Consider the following 26,665-nt stretch of genomic DNA (forward strand, 5'->3'; position numbering starts at 1 on the left):
CTGTTGTATTCACTGTGAGGTCTACTACACCTGTTGCATTCACTGTGAGGTCTACTACACCTGTTGTATTCACTGTGAGGTCTACTACACCTGTTGCATTCAGCATTTCACTGTGAGGTCTACTACACCTGTTGCATTCAGCATTTCACTGTGAGGTCTACTACACCTGTTGCATTCAGCATTTCACTGTGAGGTCTACTACACCTGTTGTATTCACTGTGAGGTCTACTACACCTGTTGCATTCAGCATTTCACTGTGAGGTCTACTACACCTGTTGCATTCAGCATTTCACTGTGAGGTCTACTACACCTGTTGTATTCAGCATTTCACTGTAAGGTCTACTACACCTGTTGTATTCAGCATTTCACTGTGAGGTCTACTACACCTGTTGTATTCAGCATTTCACTGTGAGGTCTACTACACCTGTTGCATTCAGCATTTCACTGTGAGGACTACTACACCTGTTGCATTCAGCATTTCACTGTGAGGTCTACTACACCTGTTGCATTCAGCATTTCACTGTGAGGTCTACTACACCTGTTGTAGTCACTGTGAGGTCTACTACACCTGTTGTATTCAGCATTTCACTGTGAGGTCTACAGGTCTACCTGATGTATTCAGCATTTCACTGTAAGGTCTACTACACCTGTTGTATTCAGCATTTCACTGTGAGGTCTACAGGTCTACCTGATGTATTCAGCATTTCACTGTAAGGTCTACTACACCTGTTGTATTCAGCATTTCACTGTGAGGTCTACAGGTCTACCTGATGTATTCAGCATTTCACTGTGAGGTCTACTACACCTGATGTATTCAGCATTTCACTGTAAGGTCTACTACACCTGTTGTATTCAGCATTTCACTGTGAGGTCTACAGGTCTACCTGTTGCATTCAGCATTTCACTGTAAGGTCTACTACACCTGTTGCATTCAGCATTTCACTGTAAGGTCTACTACACCTGTTGTATTCAGCATTTCACTGTGAGGTCTACTACACCTGTTGTATTCAGCATTACACTGTAAGGTCTACAACACCTGTTGTATTCAGCATTTCACTGTAAGGTCTACTACACCTGTTGTATACAGCATTTCACTGAAAGGTCTACTACACCTGTTGTATTCTGCATTTCACTGTAAGGTCTACTACACCTGTTGTATTCAGCATTTCACTGTGAGGTCTATTACACCTGTTGCATTCAGCATTTCACTGTAAGGTCTACTACACCTGTTGTATTCAGCATTTCACTGTAAGGTCTACTACACCTGTTGCATTCAGCATTTCACTGTAAGGTCTACTACACCTGTTGTATTCAGCATTTCACTGTAAGGTCTACTACACCTGTTGCATTCAGCATTTCACTGTGAGGTCTACTACACCTGTTGCATTCAGCATTTCACTGTTCACTGAACTCATATTCATATGATGTATTTTCTAGTCAACAACACTTGGAATGAAAGGCTTGAAAAGACAGTCTTTTATTATGCTATATTATATATATATTTAGAAAGCAGAAGATTTTACCGCCCTGTAAAAATGACCCAAAGACACTTCAGCTTTTCATTTTTAAATTAAAATGTAGTAAAAAAAAGAAAAAAATGTTTGTAAACTTTATTCCACTGAGGTTATGAGGTAATGACTAAAAAAATATACAATTTAATCCATTTTAAATTCAGGCTGTAAGACAACCTTTTTACACAATGTGTAAAAAGGTTCCCCAGGGTTGTGGATCCGTTGTCTCTGTAGACACTCGGTATATGGCAGTAAAAGTAGCCTGGTTACTCATCTGAAATATTACTTCATGCTTTTATTACACTGGAACCAAAATGAGAGTTTCTGATTGGTTGGTGGATTACTGTACCTCCCAGTGCCGTCCAGATTGGAGCGATGTATGAAGTTGAACTTGGCGTCAGCCCAGTACAGTTTCTCCTGGCTGTAGTCCAGCGTGAGACCGTTGGGCCAGTAGATCTCCTTGTCAATGATCATGGCTCTGTTGGTACCGTCCATCCCAGCTCGCTCAATCTTAGGAACCTCGCCCCAGTCCGTCCAGTACATGTACCTGCAGACAGAGAGGGGAACATATTGGTAAAGTTCCCACCAACTCTAACCCGGAACTCAGTCTGTCCAGTACATGTACCCGCAGACAGAGGAACATTTTGGTAAAGTTCCCACCAACTCTAACCCAGGAACTCAGTCTGTCCAGTACATGTACCTGCAGACAGAGGAACATATTGGTAAAGTTCCCACCAACTCTAACCCGGAACTCAGTCTGTCCAGTACATGTACCCGCAGACAGAGGAACATTTTGGTAAAGTTCCCACCAACTCTAACCCGGAACTCAGTCCGTGTGTCGGTAGTGATTTAGAAACAGCTACTGCAGCATGTATTAAAGTTTTTCAGGTGTTTTGTCTCATAACTGGTAACGCACAAAGAAACAGGAGTCCTAACATCATACTGACCAGGCTGCTCAACCAAGCTCAGTAGGACCATAGGCTGCTCAACAAACCCCAGTAGGACCACAGGCTGCTCAACCAACCCCAGTAGGACCCCACCAGGCTGCTCAACCAACCCCAGTAGGACCCCACCAGGCTGCTCAACCAACCCCAGCAGGACCCCAGGCTGCTCAACCAACCCCAGTAGGACCCCAGGCTGCTCAACCAACCCCAGTAGGACCACAGGCTGCTCAACCAACCCCAGTAGGACCCCACCAGGCTGCTCAACCAACCCCAGTAGGACCCCACCAGGCTGCTCAACCAACCCCAGTAGGACCACAGGCTGCTCAACCAACCCCAGTAGGACCACAGGCTGCTCAACCAACCCCAGTAGGACCACAGGCTGCTCAACCAACCCCAGTAGGACCACAGGCTGCTCAACCAACCCCAGTAGGACCCCAGGCTGCTCGACCAACCCCAGTAGGACCCCAGGCTGCTCAACCAACCCCAGTAGGACCACAGGCTGCTCAACCAACCCAACAACCCCAGTGCTCAGGACCACAGGCTGCTCAACCAACCCCAGTAGGACCACAGGCTGCTCAACCAACCCCAGTAGGACCAAGGCCCCCAGTAGGACCACAGGCTGCTCAACCAACCCCAGTAGGACCCCAGGCTGCTCGACCAACCCCAGTAGGACCCCAGGCTGCTCAACCAACCCCAGTAGGACCACAGGCTGCTCAACCAACCCCAGTAGGACCCCAGGCTGCTCAACCAACCCCAGTAGGACCACAGGCTGCTCAACCAACCCCAGTAGGACCACAGGCTGCTCAACCAACCCCAGTAGGACCCCAGGCTGCTCGACCAACCCCAGTAGGACCCCAGGCTGCTCAACCAACCCCAGTAGGACCACAGGCTGCTCAACCAACCCCAGCAAGACCACAGGCTTCTCAACCAACCCCAGTAGGACCCCAGGCTGCTCAACCAACCCCAGTAGGACCCCAGGCTGCTCAACCAACCCCAGTAGGACCCCACCAGGCTGCTCAACCAACCCCAGTAGGACCCCACCAGGCTGCTCAACCAACCCCAGTAGGACCCCACCAGGCTGCTCAACCAACCCCAGCAGGACCCCACCAGGCTGCTCAACCAACCCCAGCAGGACCCCACCAGGCTGCTCAACCAACCCCAGTAGGACCCCACCAGGCTGCTCAACCAACCCCAGTAGGACCCCACCAGGCTGCTCAACCAACCCCAGCAGGACCCCACCAGGCTGCTCAACCAACCCCAGTAGGACCCCACCAGGCTGCTCAACCAACCCCAGTAGGACCCCACCAGGCTGCTCAACCAACCCCAGTAGGACCCCACCAGGCTGCTCAACCAACCCCAGTAGGACCCCACCAGGCTGCTCAACCAACCCCAGCAGGACCCCAGACAGAACAACCAACCCCAGTAGGACCCCACCAGACAGAACAACCAACCCCAGTAGGACCCCAGGCAGAACAGAGGACCTCTCTGTGCAGAATAACTCCTCTAGAGGGAGGACTCGGGGTCCCACCAGAACAACTGGAAGTCTCCATAGGTTCACTCCTCTTATGTGGACAGACGGGTCCTTTCATGGATTTATATCCAATAACGTCCATCTGTGTCGGCCTAGAATTATCCAGACCGACACTGTACTGAAGTGGTTGTCTGAGGCAGCCATCTAAAAACACAGACATGTCACGTCCCAAGTGGCCTATGCATAGACTACACACGGATTCTACTGTTGCCAGGTAACCAATGAGCACCAACAACACAGGACGACAGAAGCAAGTCAAACATGGTCACAGAAACATCAATGTCAGTTTGGAAATACTCAACGTGCAAAACCTCTAGACAGGATGTGTTGACTACAAACCCCTAGACAGGATGTGTTGACTACAAACCCCTAGACAGGATGTGTTGACTACAAACCCCTAGACAGGATGTGTTGACTACAAACCCCTAGACAGGATGTGTTGACTACAAACCCCTAGACAGGATGTGTTGACTACAAACCCCTAGACAGGATGTGTTGACTACAAACCCCTAGACAGGATGTGTTGACTACAAACCCCTAGACAGGATGTGTTGACTACAAACCCCTAGACAGGATGTGTTTAGACTACAAACCTCTAGACAGGGGATGGGGGGGGGCGGCTATGACTGGGTCATGGCCCAAAGGCCAGGCTGAATCTGTAGCTCCAGGCCACGAGGCCAGGCTGAATCTGTAGCTCCAGGCAGCGAGGCCAGTCTGAATCTGTAGCTCCAGGCAGCGAGGCCAGTCTGAATCTGTAGCTCCAGGCCGCGAGGCCAGTCTGAATCTGTAGCTCCAGGCCGCGAGGCCAGTCTGAATCTGTAGCTCCAGGCAGCGAGGCCAGTCTGAATCTGTAGCTCCAGGCAGCGAGGCCAGGCTGAATCTGTAGCTCCAGGCCGCGAGGCCAGGCTGAATCTGTAGCTCCAGGCCGCGAGGGACAGGCTGAATCTGTAGCTCCAGGCCGCGAGGCCAGTCTGAATCTGTAGCTCTAGGCAGCGAGGCCAGGCTGAATCTGTAGCTCCAGGGCTAGGCAGCGAGGCCAGGCTGAATCTGTAGCTCCAGGCAGCGAGGCCAGGCTGAATCTGTAGCTCCAGGCAGCGAGGCCAGGCTGAATCTGTAGCTCCAGGCAGCGAGGCCAGGCTGAATCTGTAGCTCCAGGGCTAGGCAGCGAGGCCAGGCTGAATCTGTAGCTCCAGGCAGCGAGGCCAGGCCTAATCTGTAGCTCCAGGGCTAGGCAGCGAGGCCAGGCTGAATCTGTAGCTCCAGGGCTAGGCAGCGAGGCCAGGCTGAATCTGTAGCTCCAGGCAGCGAGGCCAGGCTGAATCTGTAGCTCCAGGCCGCGAGGCCAGGCTGAATCTGTAGCTCCAGGCCGCGAGGCCAGGCTGAATCTGTAGCTCCAGGCCGCGAGGCCAGGCTGAATCTGTAGCTCCAGGCCGCGAGGCCAGGCTGAATCTGTAGCTCCAGGCCGCGAGGCCAGGCTGAATCTGTAGCTCCAGGCCGCGAGGCCAGGCTGAATCTGTAGCTCCAGGCAGCGAGGCCAGGCTGAATCTGTAGCTCCAGGCAGCGAGGCCAGGCTGAATCTGTAGCTCCAGGCAGCGAGGCCAGGCTGAATCTGTAGCTCCAGGCAGCGAGGCCAGGCTGAATCTGTAGCTCCAGGCAGCGAGGCCAGGCTGAATCTGTAGCTCCAGGCAGCGAGGCCAGGCTGAATCTGTAGCTCCAGGCAGCGAGGCCAGGCTGAATCTGTAGCTCCAGGCAGCGAGGCCAGGCTGAATCTGTAGCTCCAGGCAGCGAGGCCAGGCTGAATCTGTAGCTCCAGGGCTAGGCAGCGAGGCCAGGCTGAATCTGTAGCTCCAGGCAGCGAGGCCAGGCCTAATCTGTAGCTCCAGGGCTAGGCAGCGAGGCCAGGCTGAATCTGTAGCTCCAGGGCTAGGCTGCGAGGCCAGGCTGAATCTGTAGCTCCAGGGCTAGGCAGCGAGGCCAGGCTGAATCTGTAGCTCCAGGGCTAGGCAGCGAGGCCAGGCTGAATCTGTAGCTCCAGGGCTAGGCAGCGAGGCCAGGCTGAATCTGTAGCTCCAGGGCTAGGCAGCGAGGCCAGGCTGAATCTGTAGCTCCAGGCAGCGAGGCCAGGCTGAATCTGTAGCTCCAGGCAGCGAAGCCAGGCTGAATCTGTAGCTCCAGGCCGCGAGGCCAGGCTGAATCTGTAGCTCTAGGCCGCGAGGCCAGGCCGAATCTGTAGCTCCAGGCAGCGAGGCCAGTCTGAATCTGTAGCTCCAGGGCTAGGCAGCGAGGCCAGGCTGAATCTGTAGCTCCAGGCAGCGAGGCCAGGCCTAATCTGTAGCTCCAGGGCTAGGCAGCGAGGCCAGGCTGAATCTGTAGCTCCAGGCCGCGAGGCCAGGCTGAATCTGTAGCTCCAGGCAGCGAGGCCAGGCTGAATCTGTAGCTCCAGGCAGCGAGGCCAGGCTGAATCTGTAGCTCCAGGGCTAGGCAGCGAGGCCAGGCTGAATCTGTAGCTCCAGGGCTAGGCAGCGAGGCCAGGCTGAATCTGTAGCTCCAGGCAGTGAGGCCAGGCCAAATCTGTAGCCACACTCCTTCCACTGAGTGGATCAAACAGGCGGCACACATGTGAGCCAGACACCCACCAAGACCCATTAACACACACACTATAACAACAAGCGCCTGTTGGAATCCAGCTCAGTCTCTTACCCCCCTCATTTTTGACAGGGAAGACGCAGAGCCGAGCCGACACACACAGGGCCAGACCCCCCCCCCCCCCCCCCAAACACACTGCATGCCAACATGGCTTGGCTGTTACTCTGTGTAAATAGCTGCCAGTAACTTAGAAGATAAAGGACTCCAATACCTCCTCTGGCAGGCCATGGAGAGAGGAAAGCCGCCGCAAAGAGAGGAGGGGGGGGGTCATTACGTGTAGTCTGGCCCAGGACTGGGAAGGTGAACGGAAAGGCTCTGGAGCAACGAACCGCCCTTGCTGTCTCGCCTGGCCGGTTCCCCTCTTTCCACTGGGATTCTCTGCCTCTAACCCTAATACAGAGGCTGAGTCACTGGCTTACTGGGGCTCTTTCATGCCGTGCCTGAGAGGGGTGGGTTGAGTCACTGATGTGATCTTCCTGTCTGGGTTGGCGCCCCCCCTTGGGTTGTGCCGTGGCGGAGATCTTTGTGGGCTATACTCGGCCTTGTCTCGGGATGGTAAGTTGGTGGTTGAAGATATCCCTCTAGTGGTGTGGGGGCTGTGCTTTGGCAAAGTGGGTGGGGTTATATCCTTCCTGTTTGGCCCTGTCCAGGGGTGTCCTCGGATGGGGCCACAGTGTCTCCTGACCCCTCCTGTCTCAGCCTCCAGTATTTATGCTGCAGTAGTTTGTGTCGGGGGGCTAGGGTCAGTTTGTTATATCTGGAGTACTTCTCCTGTCCTATTCGGTGTCCTGTGTGAATTTAAGTGTGCTCTCTCTAATTCTCTCTCTCGGAGGACCTGAGCCCTGGGACCATGCCTCATGCTACACATGTTACCTGAGGAGAGAGTAGGCTTCAGCTGAGAGGGGGTGAGGGGTGTATGGGAGCTCAGGCCAGCCCACCAGTATGGTCCAGCATCCACAGTATCAGATTCCTCTTGAAGCCTTTGTCTGGCTTCACTCTCGGGTTACCCATAGGTTCACCTGGTCAGCACAGTAACACTAGTCCCCTCCAGTCTCCACAGCCTCACCGTGACCCTCCTGGGAGAATCAAACTGCCCTCAGTCACATCCTGAGGGCTTCCAAAGAGACCTGAGCCCAGTAACTAGCCTAAACGAATAGTTCACATTCATTAGACTGCTGCCTCCCCACCTATTTAGGTGAGACTGGATCCCATGCACCCCCCCCCACACACACTTGTTTAGGTGGGACTTTGGGCCATGACACAGTCATAGCCGCCCCCCCACCCCATGTAAAATATTAAATGAATAAGGTTAACTTTTTGGGGGGGCTTGGCTATGACAGTATATTACAAAATCAGTCTGCCAGTCCTTTTGACAGTATATTTACTACCTATCAGTCTGCCAGTCCTTTTCAGTCTATTTACTACAAATCAGTCTGCCAGTCCTTTTACTACAAATCAGTCTGCCAGTCATTTTGACAGTATATTTACTACCTATCAGTCTGCCAGTCCTTTTCAGTACTTTTACTACAAATCAGTCTGCCAGTCCTTTTACTACAAATCAGTCTGCCAGTCCTTTTGACAGTATATTTACTACCTATCAGTCTGCCAGTCCTTTTCAGTCCTTTTACTACAAATCAGTCTGCCAGTCCTCTTGACAGTCTATTTACCACAGATCAGTCTGCCAGTCCTTTTACTACCTATCAGGCTGCCAGTCCTTTTGACAGTCTATTTACTACCTATCAGTCTGCCAGTCCTTTTGACAGTCTATTTACTACCTATCAGTCTGCCAGTCCTTTTCAGTCTATTTACTACAAATCAGTCTGCCAGTCCTTTTACTACAAATCAGTCTGCCAGTCCTTTTACTACAAATCAGTCTGCCAGTCCTTTTACTACAAATCAGTCTGCCAGTCCTTTTACTACAAATCAGTCTGCCAGTCCTTTTACTACAAATCAGTCTGCCAGTCCTTTTACTACAAATCAGTCTGCCAGTCCTTTTACTACAAATCAGTCTGCCAGTCCTTTTACTACAAATCAGTCTGCCAGTCCTTTTGACAGTCTATTTACTACCTATCAGTCTGCCAGTCTGTTTGACAGTCTATTTACTACAAATCAGTCTGCCAGTCCTTTTGACAGTCTATATACTACCTATCAGTCTGCCAGTCCTTTTGACAGTCTATTTACTACAAATCGGCCTGCCAGTCCTTTTGACAGTCCTTTTACTACATATCAGTCTGCCAGTCCTTTTGACAGTCTATATACTACAGATCAGTCTGCCAGTCCTCTTGACAGTCTATATACTACAAATCAGTCTGCCAGTCCTTTTGACAGTATATTTACTACCTATCAGTCTGCCAGTCCTTTTGACAGTCTATTTACTACAAATCAGTCTGCCAGTCCTTTTGACAGTCTATATACTACAAATCAGTCTGCCAGTCCTTTTGACAGTCTATATACTACAAATCAGTCTGCCAGTCCTTTTACTACAAATCAGTCTGCCAGTCCTTTTGACAGTCTATATACTACAAATCAGTCTGCCAGTCCTTTTCAGTCTATTTACTACAAATCAGTCTGCCAGTCCATTTACTACAAATCAGTCTGCCAGTCCTTTTGACAGTATATTTACTACCTATCAGTCTGCCAGTCCTTTTGACAGTCTATATACTACAAATCAGTCTGCCAGTCCTCTTGACAGTCTATTTACTACCAGTCTGCCAGTCCTTTTGACAGTCTATTTACTACCAGTCTGCCAGTCCTCTTGACAGTCTATTTACTACAAATCAGTCTGCCAGTCATTTTACTACAAATCAGTCTGCCAGTCCTTTTGACAGTATATTTACTACCTATCAGTCTGCCAGTCCTTTTGACAGTCTATATACTACAAATCAGTCTGCCAGTCCTCTTGACAGTCTATATACTACAAATCAGTCTGCCAGTCCTTTTGACAGTCTATTTACTACCAGTCTGCCAGTCCTCTTGACAGTCTATTTACTACAAATCAGTCTGCCAGTCCTCTTGACAGTCTATTTACTACAAATCAGTCTGCCAGTCCTTTTGACAGTCTATTTACTACAAATCAGTCTGCCAGTCCTCTTGACAGTCTATTTACTACAAATCAGTCTGCCAGTCCTTTTGACAGTCTATTTACTACAAATCAGTCTGCCAGTCCTTTGACAGTCTATTTACTACAAATCAGTCTGCCAGTCCTTTTGACAGTCTATTTACTACAAATCAGTCTGCCAGTCCTTTTGACAGTATTTACTACAAATCAGTCTGCCAGTCCTCTTGACAGTCTATTTACTACAAATCAGTCTGCCAGTCCTTTTGACAGTCTATTTACTACAAATCAGTCTGCCAGTCCTTTTGACAGTCTATTTACTACAAATCAGTCTGCCAGTCCTTTTGACAGTCTATTTACTACAAATCAGTCTGCCAGTCCTTTGACAGTATTTACTACAAATCAGTCTGCCAGTCCTTTTGACAGTCTATTTACTACAAATCAGTCTGCCAGTCCTTTTGACAGTCTATTTACTACAAATCAGTCTGCCAGTCCTTTTGACAGTCTATTTACTACAAATCAGTCTGCCAGTCCTTTTGACAGTCTATTTACTACAAATCAGTCTGCCAGTCCGTTTGACAGTATTTACTACAAATCAGTCTGCCAGTCCTTTTGACAGTATTTACTACAAATCAGTCTGCCAGTCCTTTTGACAGTATTTACTACAAATAAGTCTGCCAGTCCTTTTGACAGTCTATTTACTACAAATCAGTCTGCCAGTCCTTTTGACAGTATTTACTACAAATCAGTCTGCCAGTCCTCTTGACAGTCTATTTACTACAAATCAGTCTGCCAGTCCTTTTGACAGTCTATTTACTACAAATCAGTCTGCCAGTCCTTTTGACAGTCTATTTACTATCAGTCTGCCAGTCCTCTTGACAGTCTATTTACTATCAGACTGCCATTCCTTGATTTTACATGATGTCAAGCAAAGAGGCACTGGGTTTGAAGGTAGGCCTTGAAATACATACACAGGTACACCAACTGACTCAAATGATGTCCATTAGCCTATCAGAAGCTTCTAAAGCCATGACATCATCTTCTGGAATTTTCAAGCTGTTTAAAGGCACAGTCAACTTAGTGTATGTAAACTTCTGACCCACTGGAATTGTGATATAGTGAATTATAAGTGAAATGATCTGTCCGTAAACTATTTTTGGAAAAATGACTTGTGTCATGCAAAGTAGATGCCCTAACAAACTTGCCAAAACTGTAGTTTGTTAACAAGAAATGTGTGGAGTGGTTGAAAAACAAGTTTTAACGACTCCAACCTCAGTGTATCTAAACGTCCGACTTCAACTGCAGCTCATGTCAGCTGAACAAAGACAATTTGAGTTTGAGATTTGGCAAGCAGCCAGTTCAAAATGGAAACTGTGTGACACACCTAACTGTATGTGACAGAGATAGTGTATGTCCCCAGCTGGCTAGCCCAACTACTGAAGGAGACAAACCTATTATATCCACTCACCAGAGAGCACAGACTGGTGAAATGTCAACAACATGTCAACAGCCATGTCCACTGACCAGAACAGAGTAAACAGCCATGTCCACTGGCCAGAACAGAGTAAACAAAGTGTCCACTAACCAGAACAGAGTAAACAGCCATGTCCACTGGCCAGAACAGAGTAAACAAAGTGTCCACTGGCCAGAACAGACTAAACAAAGTGTCCACTGGCCAGAACAGAGTAAACAGCCATGTCCACTGGCCAGAACAGAGTAAACAAAGTGTCCACTAACCAGAACAGAGTAAACAAACAGAGTAAACAAAGTGTCCACTGACCAGAACAGAGTAAACAAAGTGTCCACTGGCCAGAACAGAGTAAACAAAGTGTCCACTGACCAGAACAGAGTAAACAAAGTGTCCACTAACCAGAACAGAGTAAACAAAGTGTCCACTAACCAGAACAGAGTAAACAAAGTGTCCACTGACCAGAACAGAGTAAACAAAGTGTCCACTGACCAGAACAGAGTAAACAAAGTGTCCACTGACCAGGACAGAGTAAACAAAGTGTCCACTGACCAGAACAGAGTAAACAAAGTGTCAACAAAGTGTCCACTGACCAGAACAGAGTCAACAAAGTGTCCACTGACCAGAACAGAGTAAACAAAGTGTCAACAAAGTGTCCACTGACCAGAACAGAGTCAACAAAGTGTCCACTGACCAGAACAGAGTAAACAAAGTGTCCACTGACCAGAACAGAGTAAACAAACAATGTCCACTGACCAGAACAGAGTAAACAAACAATGTCCACTGACCAGAACAGAGTAAACAAACAATGTCCACTAACCAGAACAGAGTAAACAAAGTGTCCACTGACCAGAACAGAGTAAACAAAGTGTCCACTGACCAGAACAGAGTAAACAAAGTGTCCACTAACCAGAACAGAGTAAACAAAGTGTCCACTGACCAGAACAGAGTAAACAAAGTGTCCACTGACCAGAACAGAGTCAACAAAGTGTCCACTGACCAGAACAGAGTAAACAAACAATGTCCACTGACCAGAACAGAGTAAACAAAGTGTCCACTGACCAGAACAGAGTAAACAAAGTGTCCACTGACCAGAACAGAGTCAACAAAGTGTCAACAAAGTGTCCACTGACCAGAACAGAGTAAACAAACAATGTCCACTGACCAGAACAGAGTAAACAAAGTGTCCACTGACCAGAACAGAGTAAACAAAGTGTCCACTGACCAGAACAGAGTCAACAAAGTGTCCACTGACCAGAACAGAGTAAACAAAGTGTCCACTGACCAGAACAGAGTAAACAAACAATGTCCACTGACCAGAACAGAGTAAACAAACAATGTCCACTGACCAGAACAGAGTAAACAAACAATGTCCACTAACCAGAACAGAGTAAACAAAGTGTCCACTGACCAGAACAGAGTAAACAAAGTGTCCACTGACCAGAACAGAGTAAACAAAGTGTCCACTAACCAGAACAGAGTAAACAAAGTGTCCACTGACCAGAACAGAGTAAACAAAGTGTCCACTGACCAGAACAGAGTCAACAAAGTGTCAACAAAGTGTCCACTGACCAGAACAGAGTAAACAAACAATGTCCACTGACCAGAACAGAGTAAACAAAGTGTCCACTGACCAGAACAGAGTAAACAAAGTGTCCACTGACCAGAACAGAGTCAACAAAGTGTCAACAAAGTGTCCACTGACCAGAACAGAGTAAACAAACAATGTCCACTGACCAGAACAGAGTAAACAAAGTGTCCACTGACCAGAACAGAGTAAACAAAGTGTCCACTGACCAGAACAGAGTCAACAAAGTGTCAACAAAGTGTCCACTGACCAGAACAGAGTCAACAAAGTGTCCACTGACCAGAACAGAGTAAACAAAGTGTCCACTGACCAGAACAGAGTCTGGTCTGGTCGTTCTGTCTCAGCCCTCACATCACCATTAACACAGCATCTAGCTGTGGGTCCTGGTCGTTCTGTCTCAGCCCTCACATCACCATTAACACAGCATCTAGCTGTAGGTCCTGGTCGTTCTGTCTCAGCCCTCACATCACCATTATCACAGCATCTAGCTGTGGGTCCTGGTCGTTCTGTCTCAGCCCTCACATCACCATTAACACAGCATCTAGCTGTGGGTCCTGGTCGTTCTACTGTATCAGCCCTCACATCACCATTAACACAGCATCTAGCTGTGGGTCCTGGTCGTTCTACTGTCTCAGCCCTCACATCACCATTAACACAGCATCTAGCTGTGGGTCCTGGTCGTTCTACTGTATCAGCCCTGACATCACCATTAACACAGCATCTAGCTGTGGGTCCTGGTCGTTCTGTCTCAGCCCTCACATCACCATTAACACAGCATCTAGCTGTGGGTCCTGGTCGTTCTACTGTATCAGCCCCCACATCACCATTAACACAGCATCTAGCTGTGGGTCCTGGTCGTTCTACTGTATCAGCCCTCACATCACCATTAACACAGCATCTAGCTGTGGGTCCTGGTCGTTCTACTGTCTCAGCCCTCACATCACCATTAACACAGCATCTAGCTGTGGGTCCTGGTCGTTCTGTCTCAGCCCTCACATCACCATTAACACAGCATCTAGCTGTGGGTCCTGGTCGTTCTGTCTCAGCCCTCACATCACCATTAACACAGCATCTAGCTGTGGGTCCTGGTCTTTCTACTGTATCAGCCCTCACATCACCATTAACACAGCATCTAGCTGTGGGTCCTGGTCGTTCTACTGTCTCAGCCCTCACATCACCATTAACACAGCATCTAGCTGTGGGTCCTGGTCGTTCTGTCTCAGCCCTCACATCACCATTAACACAGCATCTAGCTGTGGGTCCTGGTCGTTCTACTGCATCAGCCCTCACATCTAGCTGTGGGTCCTGGTCGTTCTACTGTCTCAGCCCTCACATCACCATTAACACAGCATCTAGCTGTGGGTCCTGGTCGTTCTACTGTATCAGCCCTCACATCACCATTAACACAGCATCTAGCTGTGGGTCCTGGTCGTTCTACTGTATCAGCCCTCACATCACCATTAACACAGCATCTAGCTGTGGGTCCTGGTCGTTCTACTGTCTCAGCCCTCACATCACCATTAACACAGCATCTAGCTGTGGGTCCTGGTCGTTCTACTGTATCAGCCCTCACATCACCATTAACACAGCATCTAGCTGTGGGTCCTGGTCGTTCTACTGTCTCAGCCCTCACGTCACCATTAACACAGCATCTAGCTGTGGGTCCTGGTAGAGGCAGTTCTACTGTATCAGTGGGGTCAGTAGAGAGGCATCACTGTTCTCCCCAAACAATGTAAGAGTCTGAGTCCAAAGGGGACACAGCACCACCTTGTAAAATAAAATCCTGCAGACACTCTCTCACACAGGTCCCTGAACCTCCAGCCTGAACTGTCCCCTAACGTTCTAGTATCCTCCAGCATGCACTGTCCCCTCACGTTCTAGCATCCTCCAGACTGTCCCCTAACGTTCTAGTATCCTCCAGCCTGTCCCCTAACGTTCTAGTATCCTCCAGACTGTCCCCTAACGTTCTAGCATCCTCCAGCCTGTCCCTAATGTTCTAGTATCCTCCAGCCTGTACTGTCCCCTAACGTTCTAGTATCCTCCAGCCTGTACTGTCCCCTAACGTTCTAGTATCCTCCAGACTGTCCCCTAACGTTCTAGCATCCTCCAGACTGTCCCCTAACGTTCTAGTATCCTCCAGCCTGTCCCCTAACGTTCTAGTATCCTCCAGCCTGTACTGTCCCCTCACCTTCTAGTATCCTCCAGCCTGTCCCCTAACGTTCTAGTATCCTCCAGCCTGTACTGTCCCTAACGTTCTAGTATCCTCCAGCCTGTACTGTCCCCTAACGTTCTAGTATCCTCCAGCCTGAACTGTCCCCTAACATTCTAGTATCCTCCAGCCTGTCCCCTAACGTTCTAGTATCCTCCAGCCTGCACTGTCCCCTAACGTTCTAGTATCCTCCAGCCTGTCCCCTAACGTTCTAGTATCCTCCAGCCTGTACTGTCCCCTGACGTTCTAGTATCCTCCAGCCTGTCCCCTAACGTTCTGGTATCCTCCAGCCTGTCCCCTAACGTTCTAGTATCCTCCAGCCTGTCCCCTAACGTTCTAGTATCCTCCAGACTGTACTGTCCCCTAACGTTCTGGTATCCTCCAGACTGCACTGTCCCCTAACGTTCTAGTATCCTCCAGCCTGCACTGTCCCCTAACGTTCTAGTATCCTCCAGCCTGCACTGTCCCCTAACGTTCTAGTATCCTCCAGCCTGTACTGTCCCCTAACGTTCTAGTATCCTCCAGCCTGCACTGTCCCCTAACGTTCTAGTATCCTCCAGCCTGAACTGTCCCCTAACGTTCTAGTATCCTCCAGCCTGTCCCCTAACGTTCTAGTATCCTCCAGCCTGCACTGTCCCCTAACGTTCTAGTATCCTCCAGCCTGTCCCCTAACGTTCTAGTATCCTCCAGCCTGTACTGTCCCCTAACGTTCTAGTATCCTCCAGCCTGTACTGTCCCCTGACGTTCTAGTATCCTCCAGCCTGTCCCCTAACGTTCTGGTATCCTCCAGCCTGTCCCCTAACGTTCTAGTATCCTCCAGCCTGTCCCCTAACGTTCTAGTATCCTCCAGACTGTACTGTCCCCTAACGTTCTGGTATCCTCCAGACTGCACTGTCCCCTAACGTTCTAGTATCCTCCAGCCTGCACTGTCCCCTAACGTTCTAGTATCCTCCAGCCTGCACTGTCCCCTAACGTTCTAGTATCCTCCAGCCTGTACTGTCCCCTAACGTTCTAGTATCCTCCAGCCTGCACTGTCCCCTAACGTTCTAGTGTCCTCCAGCCTGTCCCCTAACGTTCTAGTGTCCTCCAGCCTGTCCCCTAACGTTCTAGTGTCCTCCAGCCTGCACTGTCCCCTAAAGTTCTAGTATCCTCCAGCCTGCACTGTCCCCTAAAGTTCTAGTATCCTCCAGCCTGCACTGTCCCCTAACGTTCTAGTATCCTCCAGCCTGTCCCCTAACGTTCTAGTATCCTCCAGCCTGTACTGTCCCCTAACGTTCTAGTATCCTCCAGCCTGCACTGTCCCCTAACGTTCTAGTATCCTCCAGCCTGTCCCCTAACGTTCTAGTATCCTCCAGCCTGTCCCCTAACGTTCTAGTATCCTCCAGACTGTACTGTCCCCTAACGTTCTAGTATCCTCCAGACTGTACTGTCCCCTAACGTTCTAGTATCCTCCAGCCTGTACTGTCCCCTAACGTTCTAGTATCCTCCAGACTGTACTGTCCCCTAACGTTCTAGTATCCTCCAGCCTGTACTGTCCCCTAACGTTCTAGTATCCTCCAGCCTGTACTGTCCCCTAACGTTCTAGTATCCTCCAGCCTGTACTGTCCCCTAACGTTCTAGTACCCTCCAGCCTGTACTGTCCCCTAACGTTCTAGTATCCTCCAGCCTGTCCCCTAACGTTCTAGTATCCTCCAGCCTGAACTGTCCCCTAACGTTCTAGTATCCTCCAGCCTGAACTGTCCCCTAACGTTCTAGTATCCTCCAGCCTGTCCCCTAACGTTCTAGTATCCTCCAGACGGACAGATACGAGGGAGAAGCTCTTGGTTTTAGGAACCTTGGTCCCCCCCTCCCCCAGTCAAAGCCAGGTCCAGGTAGTTCTACTGAGCACTACTTTACGACAGGTTGTCAGGTACTCACCCTCTCCCCGGGTCCAGAGAGATGGCTCGGGGCTGGTCCAGGTAGTTCTACTGAGCACTACTTTACTACAGGTTGTCAGGTACTCACCCTCTCCCCGGGTCCAGAGAGATGGCTCGGGGCTGGTCCAGGTAGTTCTACTGAGCACTACTTTACTACAGGTTGTCAGGTACTCACCCTCTCCCCGGGTCCAGAGAGATGGCTCGGGGCTGGTCCAGGTCCTGCCAGAAGAGAACTCTCCGTAACGATCCATCCAGCTCGGCCACCTCTATCCGATTGGTCTCGGAGTCCGTCCAGTACAGCTTCCTGCCTAACCAGTCACAGGCCAGGCCGTCCGGGGACGCCAGCCCCGATACAACCACCGTCTGGGCGGCGGCCGCTGAGCCGGGCCCTGATTGGTTGAAGGTGGTGCGTTTGATTGCCTCCTCGCTGACGTCACTCCAGTAGACCAATCCCTGAGCGTATACGTAGTCCAGAGCGGCGGCGTCCTCCAGACCGCCCACCACCACCGTGGCGTTGGCCCTGCCGTGAGCCGCATCCACCAGCCGCAGGTCCCGTCGGTTGGCATAGAGCAGGAGGGGTACACCTGGTGGGGGAGGGGGTAGGGTCAGACAGAAATACTATACAGTCATACAACACCCCTACAACACCCCTACTACAGTACTACAACACCCCTACTACAGTACACCCCCCCCCAGAGAGAAGAGGACAGAGACTATATGACTACAACTAGAGGTCCCAGTTGGTATGGGTTACCCCCCCCCCCCTCCCAGAGAGAAGAGGAACCTGCCAGCCCAATCTGAATACTGGTGACTACCACCACATGCCAAAGTACCCCAACAACCACCACTTGCGAGCGAATCGCTGAAGGCTTCTTCCCAAGTGGCCCCCTATTCCCTATCATGATGCACTATCACTAGTGCCTGGGCTGTGTTCAAAAATAGTGCACTAGAGGGAATAGGTGTCCATTTGGGACAAACCCCAAGGTCAAACTGCAGCTCCGTGCCTCAGACTATGTGCTTCTGACTGACTGGGGGGTCAGAACACGGGGCAGCTCACTGAAGTCCTACAACACTGACACACTATGACAAGAGCAAATAGAGGGGAAATTGCATCTTCAGGACACTTAAAAACAAAATGATTTTTTGTTGTTGTTAACAGTAACTTTGCAGTAAGTTTTTTTTTAACACCAGTAGAAATGGTTGGCTATCTGAAGGGCCCAAGTCAGCTGGGGGCCAGACGGCCGGGGGCCAGACGGCCAAGTCAGCCGGGGGCCAGACGGCCGGGGGCCAGACGGCCAAGTCAGCCGGGGGCCAGACGGCGTCGGCCGGGGGCCAGACGGCCAAGTCGGCCGGGGGCCAGACGGCCAAGTCGGCCGGGGGCCAGACGGCCAAGTCAGCCGGGGGCCAGACGGCCGGGGGCCAGACGGCCAAGTCAGCCGGGGGCCAGACGGCCAAGTCAGCCGGGGGCCAGACGGCCAAGTCAGCCGGGGGCCAGACGGCCAAGTCAGCCGGGGGTCAGACGAGTCAGATTCAACAACCACTGTCTGTTTCAACATCAACCAACCAAGGAGAAACGTTCAACTTCATTTGGTTAAGAGCTGGATCTATTCCTCTCTGTAGGGACCCCCGGCCGCTACAGGGACCCCGGGCCGCTACAGGGACCCCCGGCCGCTACAGGGACCCCCGGCCGCTACAGGGATATAACACTACAAACAGATTGAACAATTTTCTAGAGGCAGCTTGTACTTCAGACCGAAACGTCTCTGAACAAGGTCCAAACTTTAGTTATCCTCCATGTTGTCTTGAGGCCAGTGCTTTTCTGATCCAAACACGCCAGTCCTCTCCGATCCAAAAACACCCGTGATTTCTGAGAACAGTTGAATGGAAGTTGAACCACTTTTCCTTTCATCCACGTCATCCAATATGGCTGCCAGATGGTGAGCGAGAGGGTCTAGCCTACTGTAGCCAGTATTACTGCTCAATACTACTCTACTCAGACGTGACTACCACTATCAGCCTATGAGCCCAAGGTAGTGGACTATTATAGGGTCATTTGGGATGCATCCTATGGGCCCGGGTCCAAGGTAGTGGACTATTATAGGGAGTCATTTGGGATGCAGCCTATGGGCCCGGGTCCAAGGTAGTGGACTATTATAGGGAACAGGGAGTCATTTGGGAACCACTGAATTCAATACCACCCAGACTAGACTGAAAACATTCTCATCACATAGTATCTGAAGACTAGTTTCAGAGGACACGGTGAAAAACCCATTTCCCAATGATAGTCTAGCTATGCCAACTGAATAGGAAGTGCACTAACAGCAGTAGCAAACTGAATAGGAAGTGCACTTCACTGAACAGCAGTAGCAAACTGAATAGGAAGTGCACCAACGTCACTGAACGGCAGTAGCAAACTGAATAGGAAGTGCACTTCACTGAACAGCAGTAGCAAACTGAATAGGAAGTGCACTAACGTCACTGAACGGCAGTAGCAACCTGAATAGGAAGTGCACTAACGTCACTGAACAGCAGTAGCAACCTGAATAGGAAGTGCACTAACTTCACTGAACGACAGTAGCAAACTGAATAGGAAGTGCACTAACTTCACTGAACGACAGTAGCAAACTGAATAGGAAGTGCACTAACAGCAGTAGCAAACTGAATAGGAAGTGCACTAACGGCAGTAGCAAACTGAATAGGAAGTGCACTAACGGCAGTAGCAAACTGAATAGGAAGTGCACTTCACTGAACGGCAGTAGCAAACTGAATAGGAAGTGCACTAACGTCACTGAACGGCAGTAGCAACCTGAATAGGAAGTGCACTTCACTGAACGGCAGTAGCAAACTGAATAGGAAGTGCACTAACGTCACTGAACGGCAGTAGAAACCTGAATAGGAAGTGCACTTCACTGAACGACAGTAGCAAACTGAATAGGAAGTGCACTAACTTCACTGAACAGCAGTAGCAACCTGAATAGGAAGTGCACTTCACTGAACGACAGTAGCAAACTGAATAGGAAGTGCACGTCACTGAACGGCAGTAGCAAACTGAATAGGAAGTGCACTTCACTGAACGGCAGTAGCAAACTGAATAGGAAGTGCACTAACGTCACTGAACGGCAGTAGCAACCTGAATAGGAAGTGCACTTCACTGAACGACAGTAGCAAACTGAATAGGAAGTGCACGTCACTGAACGGCAGTAGCAAACTGAATAGGAAGTGCACGTCACTGAACGGCAGTAGCAAACTGAATCGTCTTCACACCGGTGTGGTAGTTAGAACCTATCTGATTCTACCAAAGCCTTGAATAAACTAAAGTCTACATTTCCATCTTGTAGGTGATTTTAAACCCTTTAAATCAAAAACCAGGGAAAGCCTAGGCAAAGATATGATGGGTATGACTGCTTCCTCTCCATAGTTCAACACAGTGACCTCACCTGCCTTACCCTACTAGAAAGATACCTCCCATCCATAGTTCAACACAGTGACCTCACCTGCCTTACCCTACTAGAAAGATACCTCCCATCCATAGTTCAACACAGTGACCTCACCTGCCTTACCCTACTATAAAGATACCTCCCATCCATAGTTCAACACAGTGACCTCACCTGCCTTACCCTACTAGAGATACTTCAACACAGTGACCTCACCTGCCTTACCCTACTAGAAAGATACTTCAACACAGTGACCTCACCTGCCTTACCCTACTAGAGAGATACTTCAACACAGTGACCTCACCTGCCTTACCCTACTAGAAAGATACTTCAACACAGTGACCTCACCTGCCTTACCCTACTAGAAAGATACTTCAACACAGTGACCTCACCTGCCTTACCCTACTAGAAAGAGACCTTAGGTTTATGTGAGAATGAAACCTAGTCCAGATCGAATGAGGTTTATGTGAGAATGAAACCTAGTCCAGATTGAATGAGGTGTATGTGAGAATGAAACCTAGTCCAGATTGAATGAGGTTTCTGAGAATGAAACCCAGTCCAGATTGAATGAGGTTTATGTGAGAAGGAAACCTAGTCCAGATTGAATGAGGTGTATGTGAGAAGGAAACCTAGTCCAGATTGAATGAGGTGTATGTGAGAATGAAACCTAGTCCAGATTGAATGAGGTTTATGTGAGAATGAAACCTAGTCCAGATTGAATGAGGTTTATGTGAGAATGAAACCTAGTCCAGATTGAATGAGGTTTATGTGAGAAGGAAACCTAGTCCAGATTGAATGAGGTGTACGTGAGAATGAAACCCAGTACAGATTGAATGAGGTGTATGTGAGAATGAAACCCAGTCCAGATTGAATGAGGTGTATGTGAGAATGAAACCCAGTCCAGATTGAATGAGGTGTATGTGAGAATGAAACCTAGTCCAGATTGAATGAGGTGTATGTGAGAATGAAACCTAGTCCAGATTGAATGAGGTTTATGTGAGAATGACACCCAGTCCAGATTGAATGAGGTGTATGTGAGAATGAAACCTAGTCCAGATTGAATGAGGTGTATGTGAGAATGAAACCTAGTCCAGATTGAATGAGGTGTATGTGAGAATGACACCTAGTCCAGATTGAATGAGGTGTATGTGAGAATGAAACCTAGTCCAGATTGAATGAGGTGTATGTGAGAATGAAACCTAGTCCAGATTGAATGAGGTGTATGTGAGAATGAAACCCAGTCCAGATTGAATGAGGTGTATGTGAGAATGACACCTAGTCCAGATTGAATGAGGTTTATGTGAGAATGAAACCCAGTCCAGATTGAATGAGGTGTATGTGAGAATGAAACCCAGTCCAGATTGAATGAGGTGTATGTGAGAATGAAACCTAGTCCAGATTGAATGAGGTTTATGTGAGAATGAAACCTAGTCCAGATTGAATGAGGTGTATGTGAGAATGACACCTAGTCCAGATTTAATGAGGTGTATGTGAGAATGAAACCCAGTCCAGATTGAATGAGGTGTATGTGAGAATGAAACCCAGTCCAGATTGAATGAGGTGTATGTGAGAATGAAACCTAGTCCAGATTGAATGAGGTTTATGTGAGAATGAAACCTAGTCCAGATTGAATGAGGTGTATGTGAGAATGAAACCCAGTCCAGATTGAATGAGGTGTATGTGAGAATGAAACCTAGTCCAGATTGAATGAGGTGTATGTGAGAATGAAACCTAGTCCAGATTGAATGAGGTTTATGTGAGAATGAAACCTAGTCCAGATTGAATGAGGTGTATGTGAGAATGACACCTAGTCCAGATTGAATGAGGTGTATGTGAGAATGACACCTAGTCCAGATTGAATGAGGTGTATGTGAGAATGAAACCCAGTCCAGATTGAATGAGGTTTATGTGAGAATGAAACCTAGTCCAGATTGAATGAGGTGTATGTGAGAATGACACCTAGTCCAGATTGAATGAGGTGTATGTGAGAATGAAACCCAGTCCAGATTGAATGAGGTGTATGTGAGAATGAAACCTAGTCCAGATTGAATGAGGTGTATGTGAGAATGAAACCTAGTCCAGATTGAATGAGGTGTATGTGAGAATGAAACCTAGTCCAGATTGAATGAGGTTTATGTGAGAATGACACCCAGTCCAGATTGAATGAGGTGTATGTGAGAATGAAACCTAGTCCAGATTGAATGAGGTGTATGTGAGAATGAAACCTAGTCCAGATTGAATGAGGTGTATGTGAGAATGACACCTAGTCCAGATTGAATGAGGTTTATGTGAGAATGACACCCAGTCCAGATTGAATGAGGTTTATGTGAGAATGAAACCTAGTCCAGATTGAATGAGGTGTATGTGAGAATGAAACCCAGTCCAGATTGAATGAGGTGTATGTGAGAATGAAACCCAGTCCAGATTGAATGAGGTGTATGTGAGAATGACACCTAGTCCAGATTAAGCTGCCGTTGCAGATTATGTGAACAAGGAATCCATGATTATTTGAACAGATGTTTACACAGCCACCAAGCAGTGGAAAACTAATATTTAAGAGCAAATAGGCCTTGACATATTGGTGTATAGCTGGTTAGAGAACTACAATCCACATGAGCCTAGTTTGACTTACAACACTCTATAGAATGTCAACTGTTCTGTGGTCCATCCAGTCTTATGTTACTTTTATATCATTCACTTGCAATTAGTTGTTAGTTGCTCTTAACAAATGAACGTATGCGACAAAATGAGTCTTGTCTGTGGAGGCACCTTTTTAAATGGAACATAACGCAGTCAACGTTATTGTTAGCCAGTGTAGCTAGCAGACTTCGCTAGGGATCAGGGTGTCTCTCTGGATGGCTAAGATAGTTCAACTAAATCACAACAGTAACTGTAGAAAATACCTGCCGTGGCTTTAAACAGGTGTGGACATACTACAAACAACTAGTACAAAAAATAACCACTGCTTGACTTAACTAACATGTTACAAACCAACAAAACAGTGGAAAAAAGGCGAGTTGGTTACAGGAGATATAGGTAGCAAGGAGCTGTGGGGAAAACACTGTTGTAGTTAGCTAGTTACAGGAGATATAGGTAGCAAGGAGCTGTGGGGAAAACACTGTTGTAGTTAGCTAGTTACAGGAGATTTAGGTAGCTGTGGGGAAAACACTGTGTTGTAGTTAGCTAGTTACAGGAGATACAGGTAGCTGTGGGGAAAACACTGTTGTAGTTAGCTAGTTACAGGAGATATAGGTAGCAAGGAGCTGTGGGGAAAACACTGTTGTAGTTAGCTAGTTACAGGAGATATAGGTAGCAAGGAGCTGTGGGGAAAACACTGTTGTAGTTAGCTAGTTACAGGAGATACAGGTAGCTCTGGGGAAAACACTGTGTTGTAGTTAGCTAGTTACAGGAGATACAGGTAGCAAGGAGCTGTGGGGAAAACACTGTTGTAGTTAGCTAGTTACAGGAGATATAGGTAGCAAGGAGCTGTGGGGAAAACACTGTTGTAGTTAGCTAGTTACAGGAGATACAGGTAGCTCTGGGGAAAACACTGTGTTGTAGTTAGCTAGTTACAGGAGATACAGGTAGCAAGGAGCTGTGGGGAAAACACTGTTGTAGTTAGCCATCCTGCTAACGTTAGCTAGTTACTCCTTGATGATGAGTAAATCACATCCCCTTCACTGGGCCCCACTAATGAGCAAACGAGGCCATTGTAAAGAAAGAGCCCCCAAATCTGGACACTAGGATCCCCACCTCTGGAAACCACACACCCCCAACACCACACAAACTTTCCACGGAAGGAAAAATAAATAAAACAAGCAAAAAGATCAAAACTCACCTCTTATTAGCAAAGAAAAACTACACAACAACACAGCCCGTAGCACGGCGCCCATCTTTCTGCCTTGTTCTCACCCCGGCCGCTCCTGTTCAGCGCCTGGTCCGCATCGCTGTGTTTCTATTCCTCAGACGGAACTGTTATATTGGAACAATATTCGGGGTTTTTGTTTCTGGCTACAATGTAACTGTGATTATTCTCAGTTCCATTCTACTACGTCGGGGGGGGGGGGGGGGGTTTGTTTCTGGCTACAATGTAACTGTGATTCTTCTCAGTTCCATTCTACTACGTCGGAGGTTCCAGGCTCGGTGGCGCTGCGATTCATTCTCCTGCCTGAGTGCAACGTCTCCTTCCGCCCCGGGAGCAGAACATGCCAACCCTCCCCTCCCTGTACCTTCTCTCCTTCCTCCGTCTCGTTCTCTGCTGCCTATTGTTGGACTTGATTACATGCAGCCTCTCTCGTCCGGCGGATTTCAACACATTTAAAATCGGTGGCTGATAAAATCACGCAACCGATAGGTCAAGACACTTGTTCCCGGTCGAAGACATTAAACCTGGTCTAATACAACAATTGTTTGAGTGTGAAAGATGCACATTCCGAAGGGACTATTTTCTGCCGGAGCACTGGGTGCTTCGGTTTAGAATAACATACCCCTATGACCCTGCCTCGGCTGCTGGCCGGATCTCCTTTCACTCCTCGGAACAGAGGAAGGAGAAGAGAGGGGGAATAGTATTATCATGTATTATATACTGAACCAAAATAGAAAACACAACATGGTAAATGTTGGTCCCATGTTTCAGAAGCTGAAATAAAAGATCCCTAGAAATGTTTCCATAGAGAATTCAAATGCTTTTTTCTCTCTATTTTTGGGCACAAATTATACATCCCTGTTAGTGAGCATTTCTCCTTTGCCAAGATAATCCATCCACCTGACAGGTGTGGCCTATCAAGAAGCTGATTAAACAGCGTGATCATTACACAGGTGCACCTTGTGCTGGGGGACAACAAAAAACCACTCAAATGTAAAGTTTTGTCTCACAACACAATGGCCACAGATGTCTCAAGTTTTGAGGGGAGTGTGCAATTGGCATGCTGACTGCAGGAATGTCCACCAGAGATGTTGCAAGAGAATCGAATGTTCATTTCTCTGCCATAAGCTGCCTCCATTGTCATTTTAGAGAATTTGCCAGCCCGGGACCTCCACATCCGAGATCACCTGAGACCAGCCACCCGGACAGCTGATGAACCTGTGGGTTTCGCACAAACGAAGAATTTCTGCACAAACTGTCAGAAACCGTCTCAGGGAAGCTCATCTGCGTGCTTGTCATCCTCACCAGGGTCTTGACTGAAGAAGCTCTTCACAGATGAATCCCGGTTTCATACCGGGCAGATGGCGGACTTATGTCATTGTGTGGGCGAGCTGTTTGCTGATGTCACGAGATCCTGAGGCCCTTTGTCGTGCCGTTCATCCCTTGTCATCACCTCAGTGTTTCAGCATGATAATGAACGGCCCCAAGTCACAAGGATCTGTACACAATTCCTGGAAGCTGAAAATCTCCCAGTTCTGCCTACAAACTCACCAGACATGTCACCCCATTGAGCATATTTGGGATGCTCCGGATAAATGTGTACGACAGCGTTTTCCTGTATCCGGCCAATATCCAGCAACTTCGCATCGTTTCTAGAACTGTCAAGAAGTTCCGAAGTCGGCTCCTCTCCTCGTTCGGCGATCGACGTCACCGGCTCTCTAGCCATCGCTCCATTTCTCATATTTCCATTTGTTTTGTCTTGTTCCCTACAAACCATGATTTTCATTCCCTAACCACACTGCATGTATTTAGTCCTCTGTTCCCCTCCACGTCTTTGTGTGAAATTGTATGTATGTTACGTGCCAGACTTGTCTATTGTTCCGTGTTTGGGCACATTTATGTACTTTTGTTCTTTCGTTGGACCGGAATAAAAAAAAAAGTGCTCCTGTTCACTACACTCTGCTCTCCTGCCCTGGACTTCTCCTCCAGTACAAAACATGAATAACAAGAACGAACAACAACTGTTATATTTTGACTGCAAAGCTTCGCGTGCTTCTTTATTTCCAAACCACTTCACCGTGAGATAAAAGTAGATTAAAATACCACCACAAACATTTTTCAAAAATCACATTTTTTTTTATTTTCTTACAAGAATTCAGTTAATAAAACATCTAATCCCCAAAGTGATTGGAAAGCAACACTTCACAAAACAAGACCAAACTACACACCTTACAAATTATCTAAGCAATACCAGTAATAAACAAGGTTATCATTTTGTGCAAAATTATATTAAATTTGGCTCCATGCTCCCGAGTGGTGTGACGTGGTTTAAAGTGACTGCGCTGCATGCCAATAAGAAGTCAGTAGTGGTTTCTAAGATAGCTGCGCCGCCTTGTGGTACATCATGGTATTACATTAATGCTCCGCCACCCTGTGGTACATCGTAGTATTACATCTAACCTACCAGTGGGCATTTCTCCATTCCACTCAGTCAGTCA

At 48.3% G+C, this 26,665-nt stretch overlaps 1 protein-coding gene across 1 annotated transcript; it reads right to left on the reverse strand.

Annotated features, from left to right (window-relative positions):
* Window positions 1-1,778: 1,778 nt before the first annotated feature.
* On the reverse strand, window positions 1,779-24,506 carry LOC135571279 (low-density lipoprotein receptor-related protein 6-like). The gene is made up of 3 exons (XM_065017061.1): window positions 24,141-24,506; window positions 17,044-17,452; window positions 1,779-2,058 (listed from the first exon to the last, which is right to left on the reverse strand). Exons 1-3 carry the CDS (start codon window positions 24,193-24,195, stop codon window positions 1,794-1,796), a joined length of 729 nt encoding a protein of 242 aa, XP_064873133.1. The 5' UTR covers window positions 24,196-24,506; the 3' UTR covers window positions 1,779-1,793.
* Window positions 24,507-26,665: the final 2,159 nt, after the last annotated feature.

This window comes from Oncorhynchus nerka, unplaced genomic scaffold (genome assembly GCF_034236695.1).
Source record: "Oncorhynchus nerka isolate Pitt River unplaced genomic scaffold, Oner_Uvic_2.0 unplaced_scaffold_311, whole genome shotgun sequence".
Lineage (NCBI taxonomy): Eukaryota > Metazoa > Chordata > Actinopteri > Salmoniformes > Salmonidae > Oncorhynchus > Oncorhynchus nerka.